Below are 27,807 nucleotides of genomic sequence, written 5' to 3'. Positions count from 1 at the left end.
GTGATGTCTTGTTCCCTTTTAAAGATATTAATCTGTTTTAAGAAAGTGCTGTCCCAGCAGGTGTATCTCAGTTACCATGATTCTCCACCATCTTTGAAGCCCCTCACCAGGAAAGCTCAGCTGTGTCCAGATAGGGTTATAGGCCATTCTGGGTAAATGATGGCCAAGATTCACACTTTGATGAAAACAAAGGCCATACATAGGTTTTTCTCTTATCTCATTTTCCAAAGAAACACACTTATTTATATGGGATTCAGGATAAGCTTGTTTCAAGTCAATTTATTTTCTCTAACCAGATAAAGCTATTCCCAGTGATCTGGAGATTGAAACAGAGGTTGCTATTTAATCACCAGTATTGCTTTCTGATCACAGGCCTGATCACTGTAATCAGTCTGAGAATGAGGGTGTTATAGCACCACAGATGCCCTGTCAGTCTTAGTGGTTGATGCTGGGCCACTCTGTCACTGACACTGCTATGATACCGATCCTAAGTGTCTCCCAAAGGCTATAAGTTTAAGGCTTGATCACCAACCAGTGGCAAAACCGGAAGGTGGTGGAAACTTGAGGAAGTGAGACTAGCAGAAAGACGTGAGGTTGTGTGGGGTGCACCCTTGAAGGTGGCCCTGGGGCCCTGGGCCCTCCTCGTCTCTGGCTCTCTTTTCACTGCCTTGGTACTATGAGGTAAGCATCTGTGCTGTGCACACAGTCCCTGCTGTGATCTTTGGCCTGGCCTCAGGCCCAAAGCAATGGGGCCAAGCAATTCTGGACTGAAACTTCAGAAACCATGAATTAAATAAACATTTCTTCCTTTTAAATTGATGCATCTCAAGCATCTCGTCACGGTGACAGAAAGCTGACATTCTTCCATATGTTGACACAGGATGTTTCATACACTTTCCAGAAAAATCTTCACAACCTGTTTTCTTCAAAGTGTGGACTAAAATACTGAGATAAAAGCACTGCCACTGACTGGCCTCTTGGAGGGCATCCTAGACCTTCTTCATCTTGTTGATAAGTATACTGCACTACTGGATTTGCAAGTTACATTTCTCTACCGGATGGTGTCGAATGCCAGAACAGAGAAATGTTGCTTGACCTGTCAATGGAATTTGGAGTAAGACATTTTAGAAAGCCTCTCCTTTTTTAAAGAAGCCTTTCTATCCTCTTAAAGAATCCTACCTTGGCACACAGAGAGTCTCCATGCTCTTCCTTGGCTGACTCTACGGTACACACCGTAGGCTGAACAGGCATGGCACTCTGGGGAAGTTCACCTGGTCTCAGTTTTTCATTCCTTGACTGTGTCACAGGCATGTATACTCTGAGGGGATAATAGCTCCAGGGCTAAGGAGTCTAATTTTAGTCCTTGGCGTGATGAGTGTAAGGGCCATAGAGAGCACAGCTGTGAAAAGATTCCTTCATTCTCATCACTGGCTCACACGGCAGAAGAAAATGACCAAATCCATACCTGGGCAGGTTGTAGAGCGGTGCCATCCTGAAACAGGCCACCACTGCCCGTTTCCGTTGCTTGGACAGTAGTTTGTGCCAGACGGCCTTCTTGGATCTCAGAGGCTGTTCCACCTGAGAAGAAATCATACTCATAGGTTCACCCTAGGCCACTCTGAGTGACAGAAGATAGCCCAAACTTGTGAACCCTGAAGAATCAGCACAGTGTACTCAGTATTAGAGGATGCCATTTGTGAAAGCCTTCAATTGTCTTTCTTTTCCCAAAAGCAATCAGTCAATCACTGCTGAACAGCAGCTTTGCTATGGGAGGGTACTTAAGACATGTGAGCTAATGGCAAGAGTTTTTAAAATTAATTTATCATTTTATTACTGCAGTGGTATCCCAGTTCATGAACTAAATTTGTTTGATGATTTTGGAGGAGATGACTGTGTTTGTGTCTGTGTGGGGAAGGTGGTTGCTGCTGTGTTTGTCACCCAATGTGGAGTTTGTGAATAGAAGCAAAACTTTATGGAGCACTTTTGTTTGAGAACCACCTTGTTTGCACACAGAAGTGTTTGTGAACTAAGGTATTACTGTGTTTGTTTATCATACATAATGACCACATTCAGAGGAATTCGTACCTGTACATAATATACCTTCATTTTTTTCTCATTTCCTTTTCCTCTGTCAGCCCTTCTTCCCCTCTGCATTTACAGAAGTGCTGTCTCCATTTTCCCCCTTCAATTCCCTTTTAAAATTCCTTTGTCTTTCCTCCCCTCTCTCCCTCCCTTGTTCCTCTTTTCACTGATATTAGGAAGCAGGAAGAACTTGTTTAAAAGAATGTTTAAAACAGCAGGAGGGGGAAGAATTGAGGGGCCTGCTATGACCTGGGAGTGATGTGGGGTGACCTCTGCCTCCTGTCCTCTGTCCTGCAAAGGCATCTGTAACTGACGGCTGACAATTTTGCGTTTATTTTCCAGGGCAGTCTTTCCGTTTCACTCCTCTGAGCAGACACCCTTTACCTGCTCCAGGTGGAAGACGGCTGCTGAGATTCTCTGCACACGCTCCACCGTCCTCTCGGGAGTAGCGGGCTCTTCGTTCCTCAGAACGTCCTTATAGAGGTTCAGCTGCCATTTTACAGCTGGGTCATCGGACTGGGAAGTGAAACACACCCATAAAATAAGCGATTTCTGATATCTCTTATGCTGAAAAAGCCTTTGACTCCCACAAGGGTTCCACGGTAATCACGAGTCTCTCTTGCCTCTCCCTCATCTTCTCCAGCACTTGTGTCATATTTTCTCTAGCTTTATCTCTCTGTGCTGCATTTTGGATAATTTCCTTAAAGCAAATTTTCAGTTTATAAATTGTCTTTTTAGTAATGTCTATCTTATTGCTTTAACTCATGTATTGATTTTAAAATTTCAGTGACTGTAATTGCTATGAGTTTTTTGTTTGTTTGTTTCAAACCTATCTCCCACTCTCCTTTTTGAAAAATGTGCTACTATTGCTTCATGGGTTCTATTGCTTTATGCTTCCTTTGTCTTTAAATATTTTAACTATATTTATTTTATATAGTTCTTCATTGCATGAATTATTCTTCTGTATTTCTTAACTCTCTGATTGTGGCACATTTCCCTAACTTGATTATTTTCAAATATATTTTTATTTGTTCTCATTAATTTGACAAATACTCGGATTCAATACAGTATTTTCATATGTGACATATTATGATTGTATTAATACCTCTATTATATTTCATTATGTCCTTCCCCCATTCCCTTCCTCTTGTCCAGTAACAGTTTCCTTCCTACTTTCTATGAGTTTATTTTCAAGAGTAGTTTTATTAATTGGCATCTTAGCCGATATTTTATTTAGGAAGCAGAGATGCTTCAAGTGCTTTCATGGTTGCTCTGCAGGAGACCCATGAGTTCCACTGGTTCCCTGCTAATCTTAGGTAAGTTTCCCATGCTGTGTTTATGCAGGTCCCACAACCCTCTTTCAGGTCATTAAACACTCCAGCCTCTATGGTGTATATGTAGCCTGGAGCACTCTGGGAGTTCTCCAAATAGCAATGACTTCTCTTAATTACTAGGGTTTAGGGCCAGGGATTTAGCTCAGAGGTATAAGTGCCTGCCTGCAAGTGCAAGGTCATGAGTGATCCTCAGTACCACACACACACAAATATTACTAAGATTTAGAATGTTGTTTTTCCTAGTCCTTGGGATTTCTTGTTATTGCCTTTACTCCCCATTCATATATGTTTGGGGTGGAGAGGTAAGCCATTTTTGGGTTGATTTAGTTCTCCATTTTAGGGCACAATGTATGTGAGGAAAGAGTTGTTCAGATTCACAGGACTGAAGAAATCACAAATAACCCTTAAAATAAAAATTCTATCTCTTTTTTGAATATTTCAACTCAGATACAAAATTATTTTGTTTCAAGATCTCTCTCAAGCGGGAGGTGCTGAAAGCATCCCCAGGTGTGTGGGTCACACTTAGTGCGACGCATAGTACTTTTGAGACACAGTGCTTCCCTCTCCTCCCCACGGTGTGACATTCATGTGGCAGGAAGACCTGCTTTACTGCACACCTCTTGCAAAAGCAAAGAGCACAAACTGAAGGTGGAAAGCTAGTTCTCCCAGTTCCACACTGTTTTTAGGACATACTTAAAACCACAAGTACATTAAGTAGAGGGTGGGCCCCTGAGTGGGAAGGAGAGGCAGCCTGTGTGATTCTCCCGGTCTTCCCGCAGTATCACCTTCTCTTGCAAATGCAAGTTATTCCGCAGATGTTCCTTGACCTCTTCATCTGTATCCCTCTGTGGAAAGAGATGTTAAACTTTATTCCTAGACATCAGGGTGAAAATACAAAGTAGGATACAGATATGTGTGAACAGCCAATGAAATTTTTCTGGGCTATTAGAACAAAAGAGTAAAAATTTCATAGGCTGTGTCCAACTACTGAGTCCTCATCAGTTGTGATAATGAAGGTGTGTTGCCTCTGTGCCCCTAGGTACCTGCTCACTTACTCCAGCCCCACTGCACTCCAGGAGGAGGAGGATCAGCCCTTCCAAGGCCAAGTGGCCACCATAATGTCACCTTGCTGCAACCCCAGCCCAATCAGTCAGGCAGCTTACACAGCTGTATCGTGATTTTGCAAGGGAGATCAGCTCCTGGTCTCCCGGGGTGCACATATTCAGACCAATGGGCAGCATTTTCTTGAGTGCAGCCACGATGAGAGAGGTCTGGATAGAATACAAGTCTCCCCTCCGCTTTGTCTTCTTCCGTTCTTGGTCCTGTCCTCCAGACTAGGAGATGATGTAGAAATAAAGAGAAGGGTCAGTGACTGTCTGAAGAAGACTGTCTCATCTCAGAGGCAACCTGCCTCCTGGTGGCCCTGCCAGTTCAGGGTTGGCCTTACTACATTTCAAAGACAGCAAAAAGACTATTGAGCATTGGCAAACCAAATGGCCCTAAAAGACCAGCCCTAGCCCTAAGCCTTTTCTTTTGCACATGCACACAGAACCACGTAACTGGACACATACCACAGACACTACAGTCTTTGCTCACTCGCTTCTGGACCAGGTGAACAAAGAAGTGGGTGTTCTGTAAAAAGAACAATTTGATAACTGATGAAATGACTCCAGGAAATAACTGAGGACCCTTACAGGAGAATCAGGAAGAATGTGAAAAGCATCAACCACAGTGCAGTTGGTCTGAAGCTAGTGTTTGGAGCACTGGAACCCCATTTAGACTCCCCACCACAGGGCTATGCAACTTCTCCAAAAAAGGACATTATAGAGAAGGGATGCCTTGGGATAAGGATGGGAGAATGTTAGAAGAGGAATTGCACATATAAAATGAATTCCTCAAGTCCATGGGAGTTTGCACCTATTGGTCATAGTTCTTGTCCCTTCCTGAGAAAGTTCATTCAGTGAAGCCAGAGGCATGAGAGACATATTCAGCACATGGCGCTATGGACATGGGCAGCCCATGGCAACAACCAAGACTCCCAGGACCCACAACACATGTGATTGGGTTCAAGGAAACAGGGTGCTGCGGTGACCCAATTTTTGTGACATATTTTCAGAAAGGGCAGTGCTAGCCATGTGTCATCTGCTTGCTGGACTCCACTTCAGCTGAATGAACACCTTTTGGGAGTTGGGAGGGCTAGGTGGCCAGAAATCAGTCAGAGACTATGCCGGAAAGAGCTGGTGGTCACCAGAACTTTTCTTTATGGCAATATCTGAAGCAAAAAGGTGGCAGCTCTTTGGTTAACAGGTCTCGGAGTAGGAGAGGTAACTGGTACTTAAGACTGGGGGCTAAAAGACTGTGTCAGAATTTACTTAGTAACCTTCAGGTAGTTATATTTCAGAAATCATAAAAAATCTCTTGACTTGAAAAACCTAGGCTGGCTAAACACAGCCAGGCAATTTGCAGGGACTCCCCGCCCGCCCCCCCGCCCCAATGCTCCAAAAGACCAGATCAGCCCCAGGGAAGCAGTGGAAGGAACAGTGAAAAATATGCATGGAGACAGAAACAAAGCTAAGGAAAGGAGGATTCCTGTGTTCTGGGGCATAGTGGGTGCTGAAGACTGGTGTGTACCAAGACTGCAGTTTCTGCCATTTACGGAGAACTTGCTAGGTTCCTTCTCTATTCCACCATCAAAGGTCAAATGTAATAGAGTGTCTAAATCTCAGATTCACTTAGAGCTGATTACCCTTGAAATTGTTCCGATCATCCTTTAAGGAAAGAATGCGGTTATATATATAGATAAACTATATGGTATCATGTAACTATAAAACATAAAATGTAAATGGGGATATAAGGTATATAATGAAGTAAGTATGCTAAAAAGTAATTATGGATTTGATTACATAATTTATTTCCTGATCACTATCTATTTGATTTGGCCAATTGTATATTCTAGTCAGAATTGCTACATATATGATTTCAATGACCCTGAAATATTAGCAAGTCAGTTTTATAAATGAAAACATGCTGCCCATGGAAGATACATAATTTTCCCAAAGTCATACAACACGTAAGCATCAAGATGTAAGTCTGTCTTGAGAAGACTCCATTTTTCTTTTTGTAACTAAGAATTGCACGTGCCCTGACCCCAACATATCTCCAGCACATACTGAAGGGTAGAGTGATTAAACAGCCATGGTGAACTTTTTAGAGTTCTCAATGATACAAACAGGCCACTGCAGCATACAAGTTTCTCCACCACTGGTTTAGGACAATAGCAGTGTATACACATTAATGAATGCAAAGAAAGGAACTTCCACATAGTATGTTTTAAGGACAATCGGAAAACTGTCCCAGTTCTATTCAAAACAGTTTGTACACAAACTTGGTGTTATCTACTGATTTCAAACCCTTGAGTTCAGACCTTGGAAGACTTTCTTTGCCTCAGGGAACCCTTGAACAAAGAGACAGAATGCATACCATGTGAAAGGGCTAGGGTCACCAACGAAAAAATAGAATTATGACTGGGGTACCACCACAGAAGAGGTGGTCTCCCAGGCTCTCAAGCCCTGTCAATCATCTCTCTCTCTCTGTGAGCATGGTGGCTGCCAAACTAACAGAGAAGACAGCTGGGGAAGGGAGCAGAGACAGCAAGGAGACCTCGGTTAGGGCGAGGCTTGGCTGGCTTCCCCGGCTTCCCCATTCCAAGGGTAGCAGGCCTACATTCACTCTGATAGGCAGTTGTCTTCCCTGAAGCAGGCCTGGGGACCTCCAGGTGGGTAAATCCATTCTGTACCACCCCCATGATGATCACAGTGCAGAACGGGCCAGAGCCTGGCACCTCTACTACTAGGACAGAAAAGACACGTCATGCATTTGACCTGTACCTTTACTTGCATGGCCTGTGTGGAAAGACAAAAGAAGAGAAACAAGTAGAAGAGTCAGTCAGTAAAAGCAGGAGTCCAAGGCACATGGTACCACATGTTATTCCTATCTTCTCAGTCCCAGTTCATCAGTCAACACAATAGAAGCTGTTCTTGGAGCCAATGTACACAGAATGAAGAGCAAGGAGGTTAGAATGGAGGTTAATGTGGTCATAAAGACTTACACCCAGACTAAGCAATTTACCCTTGCTGGGAGGTCATTCAGCTCAAAGATCAGCTTTCCAGAGTGTGTGGTCCTCAGATCCAAGCCAGGGTGGCCTTCAGATTTGGCACACATACAACTCTGGAGATGTAAAGCTTTTCCCCTTCCCCCTTCCTTCTGTTCACTATGGCAGGCAAGAGACAATCCACAATGCAAACCAAGGTCCCTGTTGTTCTTCCTTTCACCCACCATATTATTGACTCCAGCAAATCTGTGGCCATAAAAAGGAGAACTGAGTCAAGGAAAAATGCTTGTGTTTCTGCTCAAAAGACTGCTTTAAAAACAGTACTCTAAGAATATCTAAAGAGGGTCAGGATCATCCCCCAACCTGAAGGGTAGAGCATCCTCCTTCTTAGACTGTAACCTTTAAAAGTGTCTCAGGTCAAAGGTTCCTACATCTAATGGATTCTACTTTTATTCTTTTTTTTCACATATTTCTAAGATTAGTTGACTCATTGAAATTCTCTAATTTCAATACTTTCAAAGTAATTTTATTTCCCACACTTAGATCGTAAACTATCAGCAGAAATTTGTAATCACACAGATGATATTATGTGTGGACCTTAAGGGAAAAAAATTAGGCCTTTCCGAGATAAGAGAGTCTGCTGAAGACACATCACTTGGTGATATTCTGCACCAAGACAGCGCAGGGAGTTTGCATCGGCTCTAACAAAGGCAAACTGCACCATGGTAAGTCTTTACCTCACTGTGAGGATAAGTGAAGACTAGTGAACTCAACAGGAGGTATTAGAGGAAAAGGAGAATTTCTGGAAATTGGGGAGAGAAAGAGAGACAAATAGAGATAGAGATAGAGATAGAGATAGAGATAGAGATAGAGATAGAGATAGAGAGACAGACAGAAAAACAGAGACAGAGACAGAGACAGAGAGAGAGAGAGAGAGAGAGAGAGAGAATAGGGAGGGGGAGGAAGAAAGGAAGGAAGGTCACTAGAGAGTGGGAGGGGAGCAAGAGAATGTGCCAGAAAGCAAGCACACAGAACGAGACCAGAAGAGGTGAAGGAGGAGATGAGAGATGGAGAGAGAGAAAATATGAGAACAGTAAGCGAGGATGCTGGAGCAAGAAGGAAGCTCACATAACTGACTGCCCTGATTGAAAACTGATTGAAAAATTAAAAGAAATCTTCTAAAATAATCCCTATCCCTTTTCAATCCACTGTAATCATGCTTGGAAGAGGGGCGGGGTTAGCTTTAGACACAAGGTACCCACATTCCTGCTTTAACTTTTAAAAAATTTTGTTTTAAAGTTTTAAATCTTGGTCATGGAACTGGCATTTCTTGTGCTAAACACATTCTAACTTACCATTCCCCTCTAAGGACGCTGTTGCCATTTTTCCAGAAAACAACACAAGTTTAAAAATAAAACAAAAACAAAACACTTGCTCAGCTTAGTTACATTTGGCTTACCCTATTTGCAAACTGGTGTCATATAAACAAAATATACAATGAGCTCTGAAAACATCATTTGTATGAGCTGCTTCCCAAAATGACGTATCTGTCAAGTAAGCTTCAGTTAGTCAAGTATGAGAGTATGGCCTGGTGTGTATTTTCTCCACTTCCTGTCTACTTGCACTGGCATATGTAGGTGTGTGTGGCACGCGGCATTCATGTATGTGATCCCACCAAGGCTGCCAGATGCTGATTTCATTTATACAACACCAGAATTCAGGTAGGAGCAGAGATAAAAGCAAGCAAAGGAGATAGGTGCCCATTCAGACCAGGGGGCAGAGAGAACGTCTAATCCAGGGAATCAAAGGCAATTGAGATTCCACTGATGATACAGAAGAATACCTACCCTCTCCCCAGCTCCTCAGTACATATCTCCACATCTAAAGAAATCCCAGAAGTGGCTCTGAGTTGCTGCTTATTGAAGGCATAGTATCTCTCTGTTTTAAATAATGCACTATATTTATCAAACATTATTGTGTCCTAGAGATACTGCTGAAAGCTGACTTTTGCCCTGAATGTCTTGGTGGAGTTAGGAAAATCTATAGTAAGCTTAACACTACTGTACAGATTGGTAAGTTGGCAGCCGAAGAATTAAGTTAAGGATGCAACTGAGATCAGAAGCCGGACCAAGGGTAGAACTTAGCTTCCTTTTTTACTTTCAATTTACTTTCTACTACACTCTGTTTCAACTGATATATTTGGGTGCTTGTCACCCTGGGGAGTAAGGCAAATACTATTTAAGATCTACGGACAGAGTCTCTTAGTCCAGTTACACTATAGCTTTGACCCTCTCTTATTTGGCTCAGAAATAATGGGTGCATGATGTCAATGGAAATGAAATAAGTTTGCTCTTGCATTTTTCCAGCAGAGAAAATGCCTAGATTTAGAACCATCCTCTGATAAAACAAATATCCCAATTCCTCGCTCAGTGATGAGAGCAAACAGAAGCAGGTTAGTTTATTAGTAGGTGAATTCTGAAGTGTCATTTTCTGTCACCTCATCTTTCTCCAAATGTAAACCAAGGGCCCTGAGTATCCATTAATCATCAGGGTGTTGAGATGTCTTTGTCATTTGCTCCCTGGAAATCCACATCCTTCTATTAGTGTCATTTCCTTGCTGCCATTGTTGCCTGTCATCAGAGATCCTAGCTGGTTCAGTCCTCAGCCAGCAGGTCTACACTGCCTGAAGAAAGCATGGAATTTGCCTGGGGTTTATTGATTTTCTGTGGGAAGACAGGATTAAAGGAGAGCACATGCTGGCTGTAACAGCCTGCAGAGCCAACCTCACACAAGTTACATATTTTGGGGAGCTGGACTCCAAGAAATCCTATCTGATCTGAACAGCAGATATATTTACCAAAACATGAATGGTAAAATGAATTTTTGGAAAATCAAATTAAATTATCGAAAGCACAAAAGGATCCATGAAAAGTTTTTTTTGCAGTTCAGATTCCTCTTGAATGTAATTTCTGTTTTGTATGTGCACAATTTTGTTAGCCTGACTCTATTAAATGGTGCATATACTGAAAGTGAATACTAGTGTATGCTTGAGTGGATTCTAAACTCCAACAGTTGATTTCTGGATGCTGGAAGAAGTGCTGGGGTCAACATAGCTAAAACATAGAAGAAACAAAGTTTAGAATGATTGCAGACAACCATGCTGGCTTAAAACCTGGTGGAGCACTAGTTGCTGGCCTTCATTTTTGATGTCTCACCTGCCCTTCGGCTGCAGTTATATAAACATGGCCTTTCATCCCAAAAGGCTATGTCAAGGTCTTTGCTACAAACTGATGATTCCCTTCTTTGCAGCACTGAACCTTATTTCTGAAGGTCCCCATGCACACGCCACCTTCACATTCCTCAAAGGTGGCACTGTCCTGCCAATGAGAGAGACGTATATCTCAAGTATGACATATACAACCCATCCTCTCTGAGGCCCAGTTCTTGGGGAAACAGGGTCAAGGGCAAGCCACAACAGCTGATAACAAGACATCACATTAAAGGGGGCTTTGCTTTTGCGCGTGCACCAGAAGAACTGTGTCTGGGAAGTCTCTCCAATCTAAACAATGCAGCCCTGACTCAGGAAGAGCCAGGAAACCAGTTGCTCCTTCACAGACCCCAGCTGTTCTCCTCCCTAGGTTTTTTACCCCCCAGACAGATGTCTGGTACGCCCTCTTCCAAACCTTTCCTGCAGGGAGATGGACAAATGCTTGGCTTTCTGAGTGGAAAATAAATGGAAGGCATTAAAAGGTTAGCACATCTGCAAAAAAAATTAGGCATTTGATGTTCTGAACAGGAGGAAAACAAGCAAAATATAGGAGCATTTGCTATTGAAATCTTCGAAGCAAGCTAATTTCTTTCTTGATAATTGAAAGGTGGCTCTAAGTATGTGTATTTCTTTTTCATTTTTATATTTTGTGGCACAAGGTATTGAATCTAGAGTCTTTGCACTGAGTTATATTCCCAGTTCTTTTTGATTTTTGAGAAAGGGTCTTGTGAAGTTGAGCTTCAAACTTGGGATCATCCTGCCTCTGCTTCCCAGAGTTCTGGAATTACAGGCAGCCACCATAGCACCCAGCTACATCCATCAAATGAAGTTTTCTTTTTTTAAATGAAGTTTGTTTTAGAGGCCTCTTGAATGCCTTAGGTAAATTTTGAGTCTTAAACTCTTTGACACATGAGCAGTTATTAATTCATAAAACATGATGACCATGCTTATTTAAGAGCCGTTTCTTCTAGTTCATTCTCTAAGAAACAACAGGAGAGACTGTTGCTAACGGAATTTGATCTAAATGAGGTAGAGTTCTAATCCCCCCAAAACCTGGATAGATCCTAGGCATGGCTAAGGTCAGGTCAAGAGTCTTCAGAACTGATTTGTAAGGACTTACTTTTGACATCTTGCTTTTGCTGTCTCCAGTTAAAAATGCCAAATTGTTAATTTCGTTTTGAATCACAAAATTTTGCTCTTCTCTCTTGAAGTTCTAAATGAAGGAAATAAAAAGTAATCATTACAAGAAAGTCTTTTAAGCTTTCATAAAATCTAGAGCTCAAAAGTGTTCTTATGACGGACTTCTGGGAGAACATGGCAGACAGATAGCAGTAGCTTCGGAGGCTCTCTGAGAAACCACACTTAAAATCAAGGAATGGTGCCGGGCGAGAAATCCTAAGCAAGGGGAGATATACTTTGCCGACCCAGGAATGAACTAAGCTAAGAAGAAACCAACTGGAAACCCCATCCTGGTGATATAACAGGGACAGATAAGGTCTCAGTGTGGAAGCTGGACCCCGTACCAACTGGAAGCTGTGATTTGAATTTCCTGCAGCCACTACTACGTCCCAATCAGCACGGCAAGGAGAGAGGCACGAAAGCTCTGAGAGTGGAAAGTGGTGAATGGAGTTGAGAATGGGACTGGCCGGGAGCCTTGCATCGACTTGCGGTGAGTGAGCAGATTGGGGACCCTTCCATTAGAGTTGGAGGCTTCAGCAAAGGACATATTGGGACCGGGAAGACTAGCCGGAACAGGTTGTTGCAGTGACTTCAGTCACATATTCCCCTCTCAAGTGGGATTGGTGGGCAGTTCCTGGCCTGGGTGACGCCGCTGACTAAGACCCAGTAGGCTAGCCCAAACCAGATCCCAGCACCTGGAGGTGCACCCTAGCAGTGAAGCCTTCCGGCGCAATTCAAACAAACTGCAACCGACAAAGAAAGAAACTGGGCCTCTTATATTTGCTTGTATAAAAGGAACAAAAAACGTGGGAAGAGGGAGCAACAAAAAAGGGTCCTCGACCCCCAATCCTGAGAAACACGCAATATCAGACACGGCACCAATAGACATAAAGCGCTATCTCCAGAGCCTCATAGACGAGTTCAGGAATGAAGTTATTAATGACCTGAAGCAAGATATAAATAGAATAGTTAGAGAAATGCTAAACACTGCCCAAGAAAAAACAGATGGTAGAATGGAAGAACAGAAAAAAAGGGGAGAATTGTTTGATGGAGAAAATAGAGAAGACATAGAACACGTGAAACAGGTTCAAAGAGATTATCAGGAAACTAAAAACTCTATCGAAAACTGGCATAACAGCTTGAAAGAAACTAAGGATAGATTATCTGAACTGGAGGGCAGATTTGTAATATGGGAGCATGAAATGAAAAACTTCTTAAAAATACCAAAAATCAAACAGCAACAATACAAAGGCTAGAAGATAATAAGAGGATCTATAACTTAAGAATTAAGAACATAAAAGAAGAAGTAGGGACACAAACAAAAGGACTACAAAAGCTATTCACAGAAACAATCCAAGAGAATTTCCCTAATTTAGCAAATGGTAAAGATACTCAGATGTATGAGGCATACAGGACCCCAGCCATCTACAACCCAAACAGAGCTACACCCAGGCATATAATAATCAAAATTCTAGAAATGCAATATAAGAACAGAATATTAAAAGCCTTCAGAGACAAGAAACAGATCACTTACAAGGGAACACACCCATCAGAATTACAGCAGACTTCTCGGCACAAACCATCAAATCACAAAGAGCGTGGGGAGAAATAATTCAAGCTTTGAAAGATAATAACCTCCAGCCAAGATTGATATATCCTGCACAACTGTGCCTAGAAATTGATGGAAAAACAAGGTGCTTCCAGGATAAAGAGGAACTAGGGGAATTTGCAACCACCAATTCAACTTTACAGAGAATACTGCAGGATATTCTAAAAAAGGAAAATACCAAGATTCCAGAAATAGTGGCAGGGAGGCCACAATGAATGGAGCAGAAAGCAAAATGAAGAAGACAAACTGACAACAAATGACAGAAAAAGAGCTCAACAGAAATGAGGCAGAGAAGGTTGAATAGTAGGAACAGCTATTTTGGAGAAAACAAGACATCATAATAGCTAGTGCTGATTTAGTATCATTTTGTTTTGAAGTCCCATCAAACTTGTATTCTGTCTCCATCGGTCTTAAAAGGTTGTATCTTATTGGATTTTATTATATATGATAATGTAAGTAAAAACTTTTATAGACAAGGAGGTTATACAGAAACCATTGTTCATTTTCTGTTAATTGGTTCTAAATACCCTGTAATAATGTCATTCTCTTGAATGGTTTTATAGTGTCTTGATATGTTTGGTGCTACAGTATATGAAGTTATACTCAAAGATTTCAAGGAAAGAGACACTATGGTAACTATTTTTATGTCAGGATATCTTGTGGTGAAACACTATTCTGCTTAAATGGTTATGCTTTGACCTGCGCTGTCCTGTTGTTATGCCCTCTTTTATCTCAATCCCCCCCCCTTTTAAAAAATTATTTACTTTTTTCCTTTTTATCTTATTAATTAAGGGCAAAATAAATAAAAAATAGCAGGATACATTATAGTAACCTACTTTGATTTCCTATTAACTTGATTTGAAATCCTGTACTGCCCTCACCATCTTGTTTTGACTGATTTTCCCCTATTCTGCTTTGCTTGATAGTACCACGTTCGAAAGTATAGGCAAAACTGTGAAGACAATAGGATTCATTATGATGCCCATTCCGGTTGTCTATTATCTTCTTTTAAAGTCCTGTAATGTCTCCAATGCTCTGGTTTTATTCTTTACTGTTTTGTTCAATTTTATTATAACTGGCAATTCTTCTTAAAAATAGCAAGAGGCAGTATGGTAACCATTGTTGATCACCTTGTATTTTGTTTTTACATTATCTATTATGTCCATCCTTTTGATTTGACTGACTCTGATATGTTGCATTTGGTTTTACTCTCTTCAAAAAAAGTAATAAGAACTGTGGGAGTAATAAAACCCAAAATGTGTAATTGTCTTTGTACAAAAGAAAAGAAAAGAAAGTGCTCTAAAGGTTATAACTGCATATATGTTTAAGTGTATAAGATAGATAACCATATTACTGAGTTTTTTGGATCACTGAACAAAACTGTTTGCACTCTCACTGTTTGAAAGTCCACTTTATAGGCTTCAATTTTGTAACTTGAACAACTATTTCTAAGATGAGAATATATAATCTATTAACTAGTGATTTCTTACTGTCTATTTTTTTAAATTTTGTATTACTTGTACCCTTTTTCTGTTTTTTTCTTTTTCTCCTTAAATTTAAAAAAAAAGTGTTCTTACATGAGATTTACACCACAGGATGAAGACCTCTGCCACCATGCGAAACAGCTGGTCAGAATCATCATCTGGACTTTTGAGCCAGTTAGATCTGGGTTGAGAATAAACAAACAGGTGCATTAAATTCAAAAAATTCAAAATATTTATACCCTAAAAAGTATACCAACATACCTTTATTTTAAAAATCCCTGATTTCCCTTAGAAAGGCATCTAGGGACACTCATTGTCAATATTTTTCTTATACATGTACATAGTATATAATTGGGGTAGATGTTTTTGAAGAACCTACAATAATCTTTTTTTATAACTAAAGGATTCAAAGACTATCTTAGCAAATAAATGTCACAAGTCAACATTTTAGAACTGTCACATGTAGATTTTCTTTCTTCTTGAAACAGATGGTTAAAGTTAAGCTGTAAGTTTGGGTATATCGGGCTAGTGAGACTAGGACAGCTTTGTTTACTATGACATCTAGTCTTGTTCTTGATACTCTGTCACTGTCAAACTTCTGAAATTCTGAGCACTATTAACAGGTCAAATCCAACCTTTTTTTTCAAAACCAGTTTTATGAAATAAATACATAGAACTGTATGTTTACACTGTTATTTGAAGTATATGAGCAGAGAACACAAATCTCCTATGACCTTGAAAACATTTTGGAAATTCCCTATAAGTAGGAACTTAAAATTAAAGCTAGGCTAAGAAATTTCACTACAGTAATAAGAAGTTTAAACCGAGTAGAACTTGTGATAGTGCTTATTCTCCCTAAGGTGACGTGTGACAGTGGAGAAGGCCCTGACACCTTCCAACAGGTACTTTCCGTCCATGTAAACACCTTGCAGGCAACCTGGGCTACTTCAGGCACCCCGTAGTCTTTTGGAGAGATGTCTGCTTTAGCTGTGGCAGGTATTAAGGGTGGAAACTACTCTGCAGCCACCTCATCAAGGTCCCCCATGGGTCCCTCAGCTACCCAAGAGCATGTACAGAGTCTGACACTGTGCATGGGCAAGCAGCTTTTTTATTTTCTTTATAAACCAGTTTCCTCTACCCTTGACAGGTTCAGCCTATGCACTGCTCCTCCTTATGCTACAGCACAAGTCCTAATGAAACCCTCTAGATCTTCTAGACAGCATTGTCTTGCCTATGTGTGATTTCTGTCATGCACAGAGCATGTTGGACTGCTATACTAGGTGCTGGTGACACCAAAGGCCACCGATGTGAAAGCTGCCAACAGCCAGAGCTGGTAACACTAAGAGTGGCCAGTAGCAGGGAATGCCAGACAGTAACAAGAATAGCCAGCTGCTACCTTTTCCCATGGCCAGAAGAGCTCCTGAGTCCAAGGAGGGTAACTAACACCAAAAGAAGTAACAACTAGCGTTCAGAGCCCAGGGATGTTAGCAGAGCTATACTTTACCACTATACAAATGGAGCAGACATCCCCAGCTGATTGGTAATGTCTTGCAAGCTGGTTCAGGGACCTTCCCTTAAGTGGACTGAGAAGAGGGGAGCAGCAGCAGCTCAAGAGCCAGTGCATATTTGACTTTCATCATAGAGCCAAAACTCACTCTAGCGGGTGACAATCTCACCCCTAAGCATCTTACACATATGAAATAAATTCTATTACGAAGGAGCTGGGTGCCTTGCCATTTTCAAATATCTGCATAGAGTAACTAAAAAGAACATTGTTCTTCAACACCAAATTCTTGGCTTTTTCTTTTTTCCCCAGTAAGCAACTCTTTAGCTTTCCAAACACCAACTGCATGTCCTACAAAAAACCAAACTAGCACAGGTTAAAGATTCCACTGGTTAAAGATTCACTCCCACAAAGCTGTCCTTGTTTGAAATACCATTTGCAAGTGTCTGGTTGTGTGACCTGTGCTTTTCACCAACTGGCTGTAAATGAAAGGTTTGGATGGCTCCCCCATTGGGGTCAGTATTTGCCAAAAAACAGCTCACAGAATTTAGGAAACCACCGTACTTACTATGATTAGCTTTTTATAAAGTAAAGGCTACAACTTAGGAACAACCAAATGGAAGAGATGCACAGGGTAAGGTGTGGAGGAGGGGCACAAAGCTTTCTAAGCAAGTGTGCCACCTCCTTCCTGGAAGGCAGGGGGCAGAGAGCAGTGGGCAGGGAGCGGGGATGAAATTTCCAGCCATCTAATCACAGAGTTGATTTCTCTGGCAACCAACCTACATCCTCTAAGAGTTACTCCATTAGCATAAATGCAAATATGACTCTTTATGATGAATAATACAAGATACTTAAACAGAAAATTCCAAGGGTTTTAGGAGCTCTTTGCTGAGAACTAAAGGTGAAGGCCAAACACATATTTCTTGTTACATCACAATACCACAATAAATTGTCTATTGTCTTCCTTAGGTTAAAGACACATTTTCACAAGTGATCTGAAAAACCTGAAGCTTCTTGTTCCATGCAGGATAATGGCTATCAAAAGCCAGTTCCTTTTGCCCTAGGATATCAGATTGAATTTCCGTAGACAGTCCGTACTTCCGGCCCACTCAAGGAAAGGACCAGGTTAGGGAAGAAATGTAGACCTAAGAGGCCAAAGAGGATGCTCAGACTCTCTTTCAACTCTTAAATTCTTTACTGCCCAGGGATAGTCTTACCTAATCTATTTTGTTTTCCAATTCAACCAGACTTTGCTTTATGTGGTATACACTACGGGTTGGCTACACAATATTCATTCTCCATTTTTTTCAGAGTAAAAAATCCCATTTTGTTAAGTGTTGCATCCTTCCCTGAAAGGTCATGATACCCAGCCTTCCCTGAGCTATCGTCATGTAACTATGCCTCTTCAATGAGACAAATGTGGAGGTTGTTGGATTGGCCTTTTGGAAAACTCTATCAGATAATAGAAGGTGTCTTTTTGCTTTTTCTTGTTGTTTCCTTATTGTCTAAATGGAATGATGACATGATGGCTGGAAAGCTGGCATATTATACCATAAATAATTTTGTAGATGAAGTCAAAGCTAAGGATGTGAAGACAAAGGTGTGACGGTCTCTACCGAGGAGCAACAATATTGGCTCTGATTTTTTATGTGTGAGATCAGTCTGCTCATCTAGTTTTAGCACTTCACTCCATTACTAGCAGCCAAAGGCAATTCGAACTTGAATACGAGTTTCATAATGCTCTTTGATTTCCTCCACATTGATTTTTTGAAAGTGCTTTTTTAGATCAAGTGTCTAGTTTTATCGGAACTGCCAGCGGCTCATTCCTTGGTGTTTGGGTTTAAATAAGCTTTGCATGTTTGCACTATGCCTTGAGTGGGAAAGGACAAGGTTCACATCCTGCCCCACCAAGGAACAGTACAGCCACAGGCAGTGTCAGTGGCAGCAAGAGCACCAAAAAGAAATCTGTGTGAAGTAACTTTTCCCAGTGGGAAAAGGAAAAGCATTTTGTCCTTTTTGCCTTTGTGTGTATCTTTGTCACTTTCTTGTCACTGGGACAAAATATCCACCTCCCACAATGTAAAAGGGGGAGAGGTTTATTTGGCTCACATTTTCAGTCCACGGTTGTTAGGTTTGGATGCAGACACAGCACAGGTGGAAGCACCCAGGGAAGAGGAAAGCTGGTCTCATCACGGTGGTCAGGACACAGAGGCTAGGATTGAGCTGTGCCTTTCCAGATCAAGCCTCAAGGGATCTGCTCCAGCCAGCCCCACCTCCTAACAGAGCTCAATCAGTTACTGAGCTCATTGGTGGTGGATGAACCCACGAATGAGTACTGAGCACGGCAGTCCAATACCCAGTCCCCTTTTGTACACATAAGAATTCTGGGAGCTGTTTCAGATCTAAACCATAACAGTGTGGAAATGTAATTGGGGCTAAACGAATTTTGCTTTGGCTACTCTTCCTCTTCTAAGAAGCAAGTCTTTACTTTTACCTTTAATAAAATTCTTTCTTCAAGTCTGGAAGGGAGAGTGTGAAGGAACGACTAGTTAAATGTTTTCTCCCAGGCGCACAAATTCTCCGCACCTCTCCCCCTCCCTCAAGCCAGACCAAGATGCTGTGTGGAGGAGTACGGAAGATCCTGCCCCATTTCTATCCCTCAGGCCAGGCTGCCTCCAGTTGCAGTCTATGTTGATAGACTGAGGCCTTTTGATCCCTTTGCAGACAGTAGGCTGCCTGTGAGTCTCTTTGGTCATCTGCACTATCTGCTGTGAAAGGCAGTGAGAAAATGTAATGCCTTCGGTGGGGAAGAAGCTTAGCTTTAGAGGTTCCAGCCCAGGAACACCCGATACACAGATGATGATAGAAGCAACCCAGGTGGGCATATTGACAAAGAAAGTAGGAACCGTTAAGAATAGAATTTCAGGTTACTCTTACATTTTCAAACTGCCAAGTTTTGAAAGAAAATGAAGTCACATTCCTATGTTCACAGTCAATTTGAGCAGAAGTTAAGAGCTTTTCACAATTTTATCCTAAAACTTCTTTTCATACAAGCTGCTGTCTGAGATCATCACCATACAGGATTCACTCTGATTCCCTCCATAGTTTGGGAAATGGGTCTTTACCCCAGATCAGACTGTGGAGAGTTCATTTCTCTGTTTTAAGTGATTTTGATTCCCAGAAAGGAAGTTAGATAGCTGCTGCTCTGATAGATACTGTTTAATCCATTTTGATTCAGTTTCCTGCAGGAGGAGGTAGACAGTCAATCTGCCACTCTTTCTGCTCATAGGGGCCAACTTCAACTGGACACTGACTGATGGAAGCTGGTCTTCAGAAGGCTGTTCTAGTTACCAAAGAAACCTTAAATCCATTGGTCAGGGCTGAAACTAGAAAGATTGAACAGGATGAGAAAAACAAGGGAGGAAAGGACAGGGGCTGTCTTCCATATGTAAAGAGCTGCCACAAGAAAGATTACTTTTGTGTGGTTCTGGAGAGCAATGAGTAGGAGGGTTACAGATTTGAGCTCATCATGGTGTGAACTATTTAAAACTATAATGGGATTAATGTTTTTGGTTGGATCATTGAACACAACTGTTTGCAGTCTCACTGTTTGAATGTCCAATTTGTATGCTTTGATCCTGTGACTTGAGCAACCATCTCTAAGATGATAATGTATAATCTATTAACTGGTGATTTCTTACTGTTTTTTTTTTGTAGTTCTGTATGACTTGTACCGTTACACTGTTTTGTTTTATCTCTTTTTCCTTTTAAATAAAATAAAATAAAATAAAATAAAACTAAAATGGGACTACATGCAGAACAAGGCTGTCTTTGTCATTGTCTGTCTTCCATGATCATGGGGACAAGGAGAACCAGGAAAGCCTCTGCTAGGAAAAAGGAAGGGGCAGTTAGCCATCCATTTGAAGGTAAGATGGGGTGACTACGATCTCCCTGCCAATGCCACAATCCCATCATTCCACGCTAGCTCATTCTTTTGGCTAAAGAAAGGACTCCAAGAAGACACTCAGAAATGCTGGAAAGATGTTTTTCTAAACAGGGCTTATGTGACTTCATGCTCAGGGAATAACAGGTTGAAAAGTGGGGATGAATGAATTAATGATGATCTCAAAGACTCTCTGGCATTGCCATTTTCAGCAGCTGTCAAACCCTGTGTAAGTGAAATACCCTCTGTCTTCAGTCTTGCTCATCAATAGTCACAAATGCAATTAAAGAGCTATTCCAGGAGCGATCTTTCTCTACTTTTATTTTCGTTTGCACCTCAAATGCCGACAAATTCCTTCTTTAAACTGCTAACATAATTATGTTGTCGGAAGTGACTAAATGATGCTTTTTACTTTCATGGAATTGAGTACAATTTGCTGAAGATAAAGAAACTTTTATTCTTAATTATGAGTGTGTGTGTGTGTGTGTGTGTGTGTGTGTGTGTATATATATATATATATGGCAAGGAATAAGTGTATAAACTGTTTACCTTAAAATGCCAAATATAAGCAATCTTGATGAAATTATTTTAAATAATTTAAAAGATGCTTAATTATTTTAAATAATTTAAATAGATGCTAAAATGAGAATAGCCAGAACTGTCACTGGGTCATGGCAAAATGGGCTACAACTCCAAATATTCCTCCAAATATTCCTGCATCCCTTTAATATCTATAATGAATATTTTGAAATTAAAAACATTCTCAAATGTCTATTTTAGGCCCTTAAATTTTATCACAGTGTGGAAATGCATATATATATATTCTCGCTCTGGATACAGAGCTCCTAAACTGACAGTCTCTTGAGTAATAGTAACACTTTCTTGTTTTTTATAATGAGCCCATTTCACTGCATCTGGGTGTATGCTAATGATGACCCTTGGTTGAAAGGCTAGGTAACTTCAAGAGTGGGCTGAGCACCAGAAAGATGAGAATCTTTTGGTTCTACGTGGTATTGGATTAGAAGCTTGGAACTCTCACCTTACTCCTTACCTCTGGGGACAGTCACCAACAGTCAATGGTATAATAATCATATCTACACAATGAACTTACACAAAGTCTCTTGAAAGATGAGGTCTGAGGATGTAGCTCAGTGGTAGTGCACCTGACCAGCGTAAGTGTGGTCTGTGTTCTGTGTCTGGCATTGTAAAACCCAAGCCAACAACAAAACCTCTTGAATAATGAGATGCAGAGCTTCCAGCATGATAGACACACTGACGTGCTGGGTGGACTGTGCACATAGGGTGGGGGAGGCATCTCTGTGTCCCCTGCACTCGCATATTTCCTTATGCTGCTTGTACATTTGGAGTTCTTGAGTTCTTTCTATAAGAAAGAACTTTCTTTCTATAAAAAAGAACTCAAGAACTCCAAATGTACAATAATCATAACTAAAAATAACTAAATAATCATAACTAACCAATAATCATAACTAAAATGCTTTCCTGACTCCTATGACTCATCTTGAAGAGGGTGTCATGAGCATCTCTGCATTTGTCATGGCTCAGCAAGTGTCAGTAGCTTAGGATTGAGCTTCAAGCTGGGGGGTCTGCACTAATATAGGGTAACTAGTGTCAGAATTAACATAAGTTTAGGATACACCATTGGTATTGAAATGGAGAACCAGTGTGGAAAAAATAAGATATATTCAGTTATGGAGGAAAACAAACACCAAAACCTATGTGGAGAATAAGGGGTTTTTTTCCCCCTAATTCATATTCTAAGATTGAATGGAAATAGCTGTGCTCATCCTGTAAACATCCTTTATGATTTTATAGACTTTTAGTACTAAAGCCTTTATCATTTCTCAGATAATTATTTAACTGTTTATTACGGTTGATTATGGTTTAGATCTAAAGTGCCCTCCCAATGTCCCATGTGTTTAGAAGATGACTGGGTCATGGGAGTAACCTGCTGTTAGAAGGCTGAGCCTCGGTGGAGTGGTCACTGGGTATGTGACCCAGAAGGGAGGGTTTTGTCTCTGATTTCTCCCTCTGCTTCCTAGATACCATGCTTCTCATTCTGCTTCCTAGATACCATGGGTGAACGACCTTTTCCTCCTCTATGCCGCTCTACCATCCTATTTCTGCCTTGGAGCCAGCTGACTGGACTAAAACTGTGAGCTACCATAAACCTCTCTTCTTTAAAGACATGATTGAAAAAAAAAAAAAGTCATGATTGCTGGCCATTTGTCCCAGTGACAAGAAAATGACTAAGACATGGCTGAATTAAACTTCAACAACAAATGAACATATTGGGCTTGGCCAAAATGAATTATACAGACAATTCATGACGCTACATAAATTCACTTAATTTTAACATTTGAGCCTTTCAACTTTTGAAGTTCTATGGCCCAGGAGGGTCTGCTGGTGAACCGGGACATGCAACTATGTCCAGACAGGGTATGAACAGAACCTCAGGGAAGTGACTGACAGGAGAAAGGAGAGGTGCACGGAGCCCGTGTGAAGGGCTGAAGAGCAAGAGGGGGGACTTGGGCTAACCATTCTGAAGCACTGAAGTTGGGGAACAGGCTTGAGGGAAGGGAGAGCAACTTGGGTAAGCTCATTACACCGTGTTCTTTGCCACCTCTTCTTCCTGACCGATGCCCATGTGTTAGAACAGAGACAGACACCACGAGGTGTCTCAGTGCCAAATCTCCACTCCTCAGGCTGTACCAGCTGCCCACTAATCTCAGCCACTCTTCACCGTCCGAGTAACTTTTGTCTCATGAGTATCTCCCCAACATATTACCAGTCTCGGTCTTAGTGATTTCAGCGTATGTGTTCATGATTTTCCCGACACCATAGCTTTTAAGGTCACTGTTGTTTTTCTCCATCTGCCTTGGTATAAAAATCACATGGTCATTGTCAATAACTGTGATCTCCCTCAATCTTATAATATTCAATTCATGTATCTCACTCTTTGACCACCATCCCCTATCTGTATTGTGGCACTACTTAGACCAACAATCTTTTGGTCTGTTGCCTGTCCATGGACATTAGCCCTTATCTCCTCATTGCCCTTAGCATCTTGCTTAAGTTGCATGGTTATTAATGTAGAATAGTGATTAATAGAGGTGGGGAAGGGTTGAGAGGAGGAAGATGGATAAAGGGAGGCTGGATTTAATCAGTGTATTCTTTATATGTGTGTTGAAATATAGAACTGAACTCAATATGTATAATTAGTGCAAGAAAAAAGGAAATAAAAATATTACACAGTCAATCTTTATAACTATTCTATTACACCTCAACTCCCTAACCCATTTGTGTTGTACTCACTTTGCAAAATTCCCTGGTCAAAATCACCCTCTTCCTACTCTGTTCTTATACATGGCAGCTGAATATGGCTGGAGAAAAGACAACCCGTGGATGGGTCTCATTTTAAATTCATGGCACAGGACTCAAGCAGGGCTCTAAAGATAAAACACACTGCATTTCCTTATTCCATCTACTCTTCCATTCTCACTGGCAACTGCCTCATACCTTCCCATGTATCTTCTCTCCCAGGTAAGAAAATAGAAGCAATCAGAAAAAGACTTACAGATCACCCTTCCTTTCTGTCTCAATACAGGTATGTATTTATACCCACAATCTTCTCCAACACAACTGCTGAAAACCTCATTCTTCTACTTGTTCAGTCCCAAACTCCTAGAACTGTCTTGATTTTCCTTTTTCTGTCATTCCCAATCTGGAAGGCTTTACCTTCAAAATAGAATCACAATCTGACAACATCTGTTAACCTTTAATGCTATCACCATGGCTTTTGCCACTATCAACACTTTTTAAAAAAATGATGGTAAAATAATATAACATAAAATTTACCACTACTAACATTTAGTACTTTCACACTGTTGTACAACTGCTCTCAGTTTCCAGTTTCAGAAGATTTTTATCACTCCACTCCTCAATCCCATTAAGCAGTCATTTCTCCTTTGTCCCTCCTCCCTCCAGCACAGGCACAGCTAACATTGCTTCCTGTCTCTATGGATCACCACTGCCTCATAAACAGAGACACTGTGAATTTCTCAGCTGGACTTTTTGCTTCTGCATCCACACTCACCCTTACTAACATTTCTCGAGTGAGTTGGGCCAGGGCACAGATATACTTTACCCTCCACTGGTTTGTCTCACTCACAGTAAAGCCAGAGTCCTCACGGTGGCCTCCAAGTCCTCGGGTTCCTTACCCCCTTTTCCTTTCCTGGATCCCCTACTACTGTCCTGTCCCTTATTCTATTCTGGCATCCTTATGACTCCCTTGAGCATCTCAAAGACATCCCCTCCTTAGGACTTACCCCACCAGGTCACTCTTCCTGTGACATCGTTGCCCCAGACCTTTGGGCTCCCAATTCTACTTCTCCCAGGTCTTTGCTCAGATGTTACTTTCTCAGTAACACCCTCGTTACAAAAGCATGACCCTATCCTACCTCAGCGCTGCTAATTCCCCTTACCCTCTTCTATATGATTTACTCACATGTTCCGCTAATCCCAGAAGAAAAGCTCCTCAGGTCAGAGAGCTAATCTATCCTGCCCGTTCCTGTTCTCCAACGGTGCCTGACACACAGTCAAGCCATGTCCCTTGCATAAATGTGAGAATGAACAACAGAAGGCAGAAGCAGGTCACCACTACCCTCATCTGACCAGCTTTCTCTGTCTCATGGCAGCCTACGATCTTGACTGCCACAGTCACATGGAATCACTGGCCAGAGAAAGCACTGTCCATATAGGTCCTGTCCCGAAGACTAATGGAGGACTGGTAGTGACAACTGTAACTTCCCTTCATCTCACCATTCCTATAGTCCAGCACAACCTTTCCATTCATTTCTGTTGCCCAAATTTGCCTTGGGCAGGGGCTGGTGGGTTTGCTGAGGTCTCCCTGTACCTGTTGTTGTCCACATAGCGGATGAGCATAGGGTAGAAGGCATAGAGATCTCTGCAGAGCACTGCGAACTCATCCAGGATGAGCAGCTCTGCCTCCTGGGTGTCCCCCTTGCCGTCGGCTTTCAGTTGCTCCTCCTCCTGCACCGTCTTGACGGCCTTCTTTTTCAGCTTCTCCAGAGTGGGGATGAAGTGGCTTCGCAGCAGGTCGGGTCTGGCTTTGCTGATGATTGGCTGGGCGAACACTGCATTTGCAGACAAAGGGTTTCCCCTCAGTTATGTCTCACAGCTAGGTTTGGGCCCTGTAGCTCCATGTGATGTCCCTAGAGGAAGCCTCTCATTCCCTGGAGCCAGTACCACATTGGACCACAGCAGGTGCTCAGTCCATGTTTCCTGTTGAGGTGACAGACAGGCCAGCACCCTGTTCAGACCTGCCACACTGCACCCCGTAAATATGCAGTTATCATGTGCCACTTAATGAAATCAGTGTTAGTGTATATGCGTGCACACGCGCGTGCACACACACACACACGTTCTGGTTAGTTTATGGAACAATTTGGTAAACATGCAACAATCCCATCATAGTTCTCAGTCTTCAACAAGCAAGACCTGCCAGGCCACTGCTTCTGGGCTCCTGTGGTAATGCTGATCTCAGCTAAAATTAACAGAGAGAGGCTGAGGGGTCTCCATAAGGTGAAAAGCAGAAACAAGTGATCAGTGGGGCTACAGTGTTTGCCTTTCTCAAAGAGAAAGATGAAACATGTATGTCTTCCATTCTTCTTTTTTATGTCCTATTGATCAGGCAGTGATCACATTATTATGAAACAGACCAATGTGGTAGGATATTTTGAAGGTAAAATTAAGAGGAATTAGAAGAAAAAAGTGAACTAAATTGAATCATAGTCAAGCATGGTGGTACACACCATATAATCCCAGTACTCTGAGGCTAAGACCTAGCAACTTAGCTAGGTCTGGAAATGCAGCACAGGGTGAAGGACCTGGACCCTCCCCAGTACCACTCGCTCATCCCTGCCCCTACCCCATTCCACCAAGAGAAAGAAGTCACGAAGCACTGAGAGCGAACACTTTAATACATCTTGTGTATTTCCAAATTTCTACAGATTTGGGCATTTTGACTGGAAACAGCCTACATTCCAGCAACTTTTCTTTATAATTTTCCCCTTCTTTTCACTTTTTTTTTAAATAGGAAGTTTTAGAAAGAGGTTGAAGAAGCTTTCTAAGAGATGCGTTACCTGAGTTGCGATTGGTTGGCCCTCACTGAGCTGCAGTCAGAATGTCTGTGCCTGATAAAGGTGGTCTGAGCTTAGATGACTATTTAAAATTGGCTTAGTAGAGTCCCAGAAATTAAGTGGTCCAACTGAGTGAGACCCAGATTTGCCTCTAGAATAAGAGGCACAGCTGTATTTCAGTGCTGCTCATGGTGACAGGTCTCCTTTGCAGAGACAGGAGCTGGGTTTGACTCTCTGCTTTCTCTTGATTCACCTACACAGTGGATCTCCTCCAAAGGGCTGCCTTATGGTAACAATGTTATTTAAAGCTAATGGATAGGAAGGGACATTCTTCTAGCCCCTCTTCTGCCCACAAAGGCCCACATTACCTTGCAGCCACCAGAACCAAAGATATGTACAATTTTGGTTTTAATTCCTTCCTAATGAAAGAGGTAAAAGTCTTTTTCCTTGGTTGTACAGAAGCATTCATTTGTCCAGGAAGGTAATTACCTAATGTTGGGCTAACAACTACCTTTAGCTGTGTTATTTCATGGTCCGGGAGAGACTATGGAGGAAGCTGCTGCTAGCGAGCTTCACTAGTTAAATTGAAGGTGTGTGAAACACAGTAACTTTCCTTTAGATCTGTCTCCTTTGGCTCCTGTTTGACATAGAAGGTTTCAACTAATACTTGTCCTCATCCCTTTCCCCTCTTGTTACCTTCCCCCTCTCTGTTTTTCTGTACTGGGGACTGAACCCCCGGGCCTTGCACATGATAGCCGTGTGCTCTATCACTGAGACACAGCCCCTGTCCTTTTAAAATATTTATTATTATTATTTTGGTACATCGGATCGAACTTACGACCTTGCGCTTCCCAGGCAGGTGCTGTGCTGCTGACCTACATCCCCAGCCCTAAAATGTTTAGTTTTTGAGACTAGATCTCTCTAAGATGCTCAGACTGGCCTTGAAGCTGCGACCCTCCTGCCTCGGGTGGGATTATACACATGTTCCACCATGTTTGGAAACTCATGGCTTTTTGGTAGTGAGAAGTAGGTTCTTTTCCAAAGCTTGCCCTTTTTTGAGGTTGCTTCAGGAACAGAAGAATGGCTAACAGGATCCATTAAAAGTGTGATGCAT

General features: G+C 41.8%; 1 protein-coding gene across 1 annotated transcript in view; it reads right to left on the bottom strand.

Annotated features, from left to right (window-relative positions):
* Window positions 1-27,807, bottom strand: part of Ryr3 (ryanodine receptor 3) — a 556,876-nt gene that overhangs the window by 44,174 nt on the left and 484,895 nt on the right. The window contains 8 exon segments of the mRNA XM_063250329.1: window positions 1,466-1,578; window positions 2,467-2,598; window positions 4,202-4,261; window positions 4,580-4,750; window positions 7,304-7,318; window positions 11,916-12,008; window positions 15,161-15,248; window positions 25,448-25,688. Of these exon segments, the coding sequence (XP_063106399.1) occupies window positions 1,466-1,578; window positions 2,467-2,598; window positions 4,202-4,261; window positions 4,580-4,750; window positions 7,304-7,318; window positions 11,916-12,008; window positions 15,161-15,248; window positions 25,448-25,688 (913 nt within the window).

Source organism: Cavia porcellus, unplaced genomic scaffold (assembly GCF_034190915.1).
Source record: "Cavia porcellus strain 051 isolate PalLab524CR breed Dunkin Hartley unplaced genomic scaffold, mCavPor4.1 scaffold_6, whole genome shotgun sequence".
Classification (NCBI taxonomy): domain Eukaryota; kingdom Metazoa; phylum Chordata; class Mammalia; order Rodentia; family Caviidae; genus Cavia; species Cavia porcellus.
This window is presented reverse-complemented; position numbering and strand designations above follow the sequence as displayed.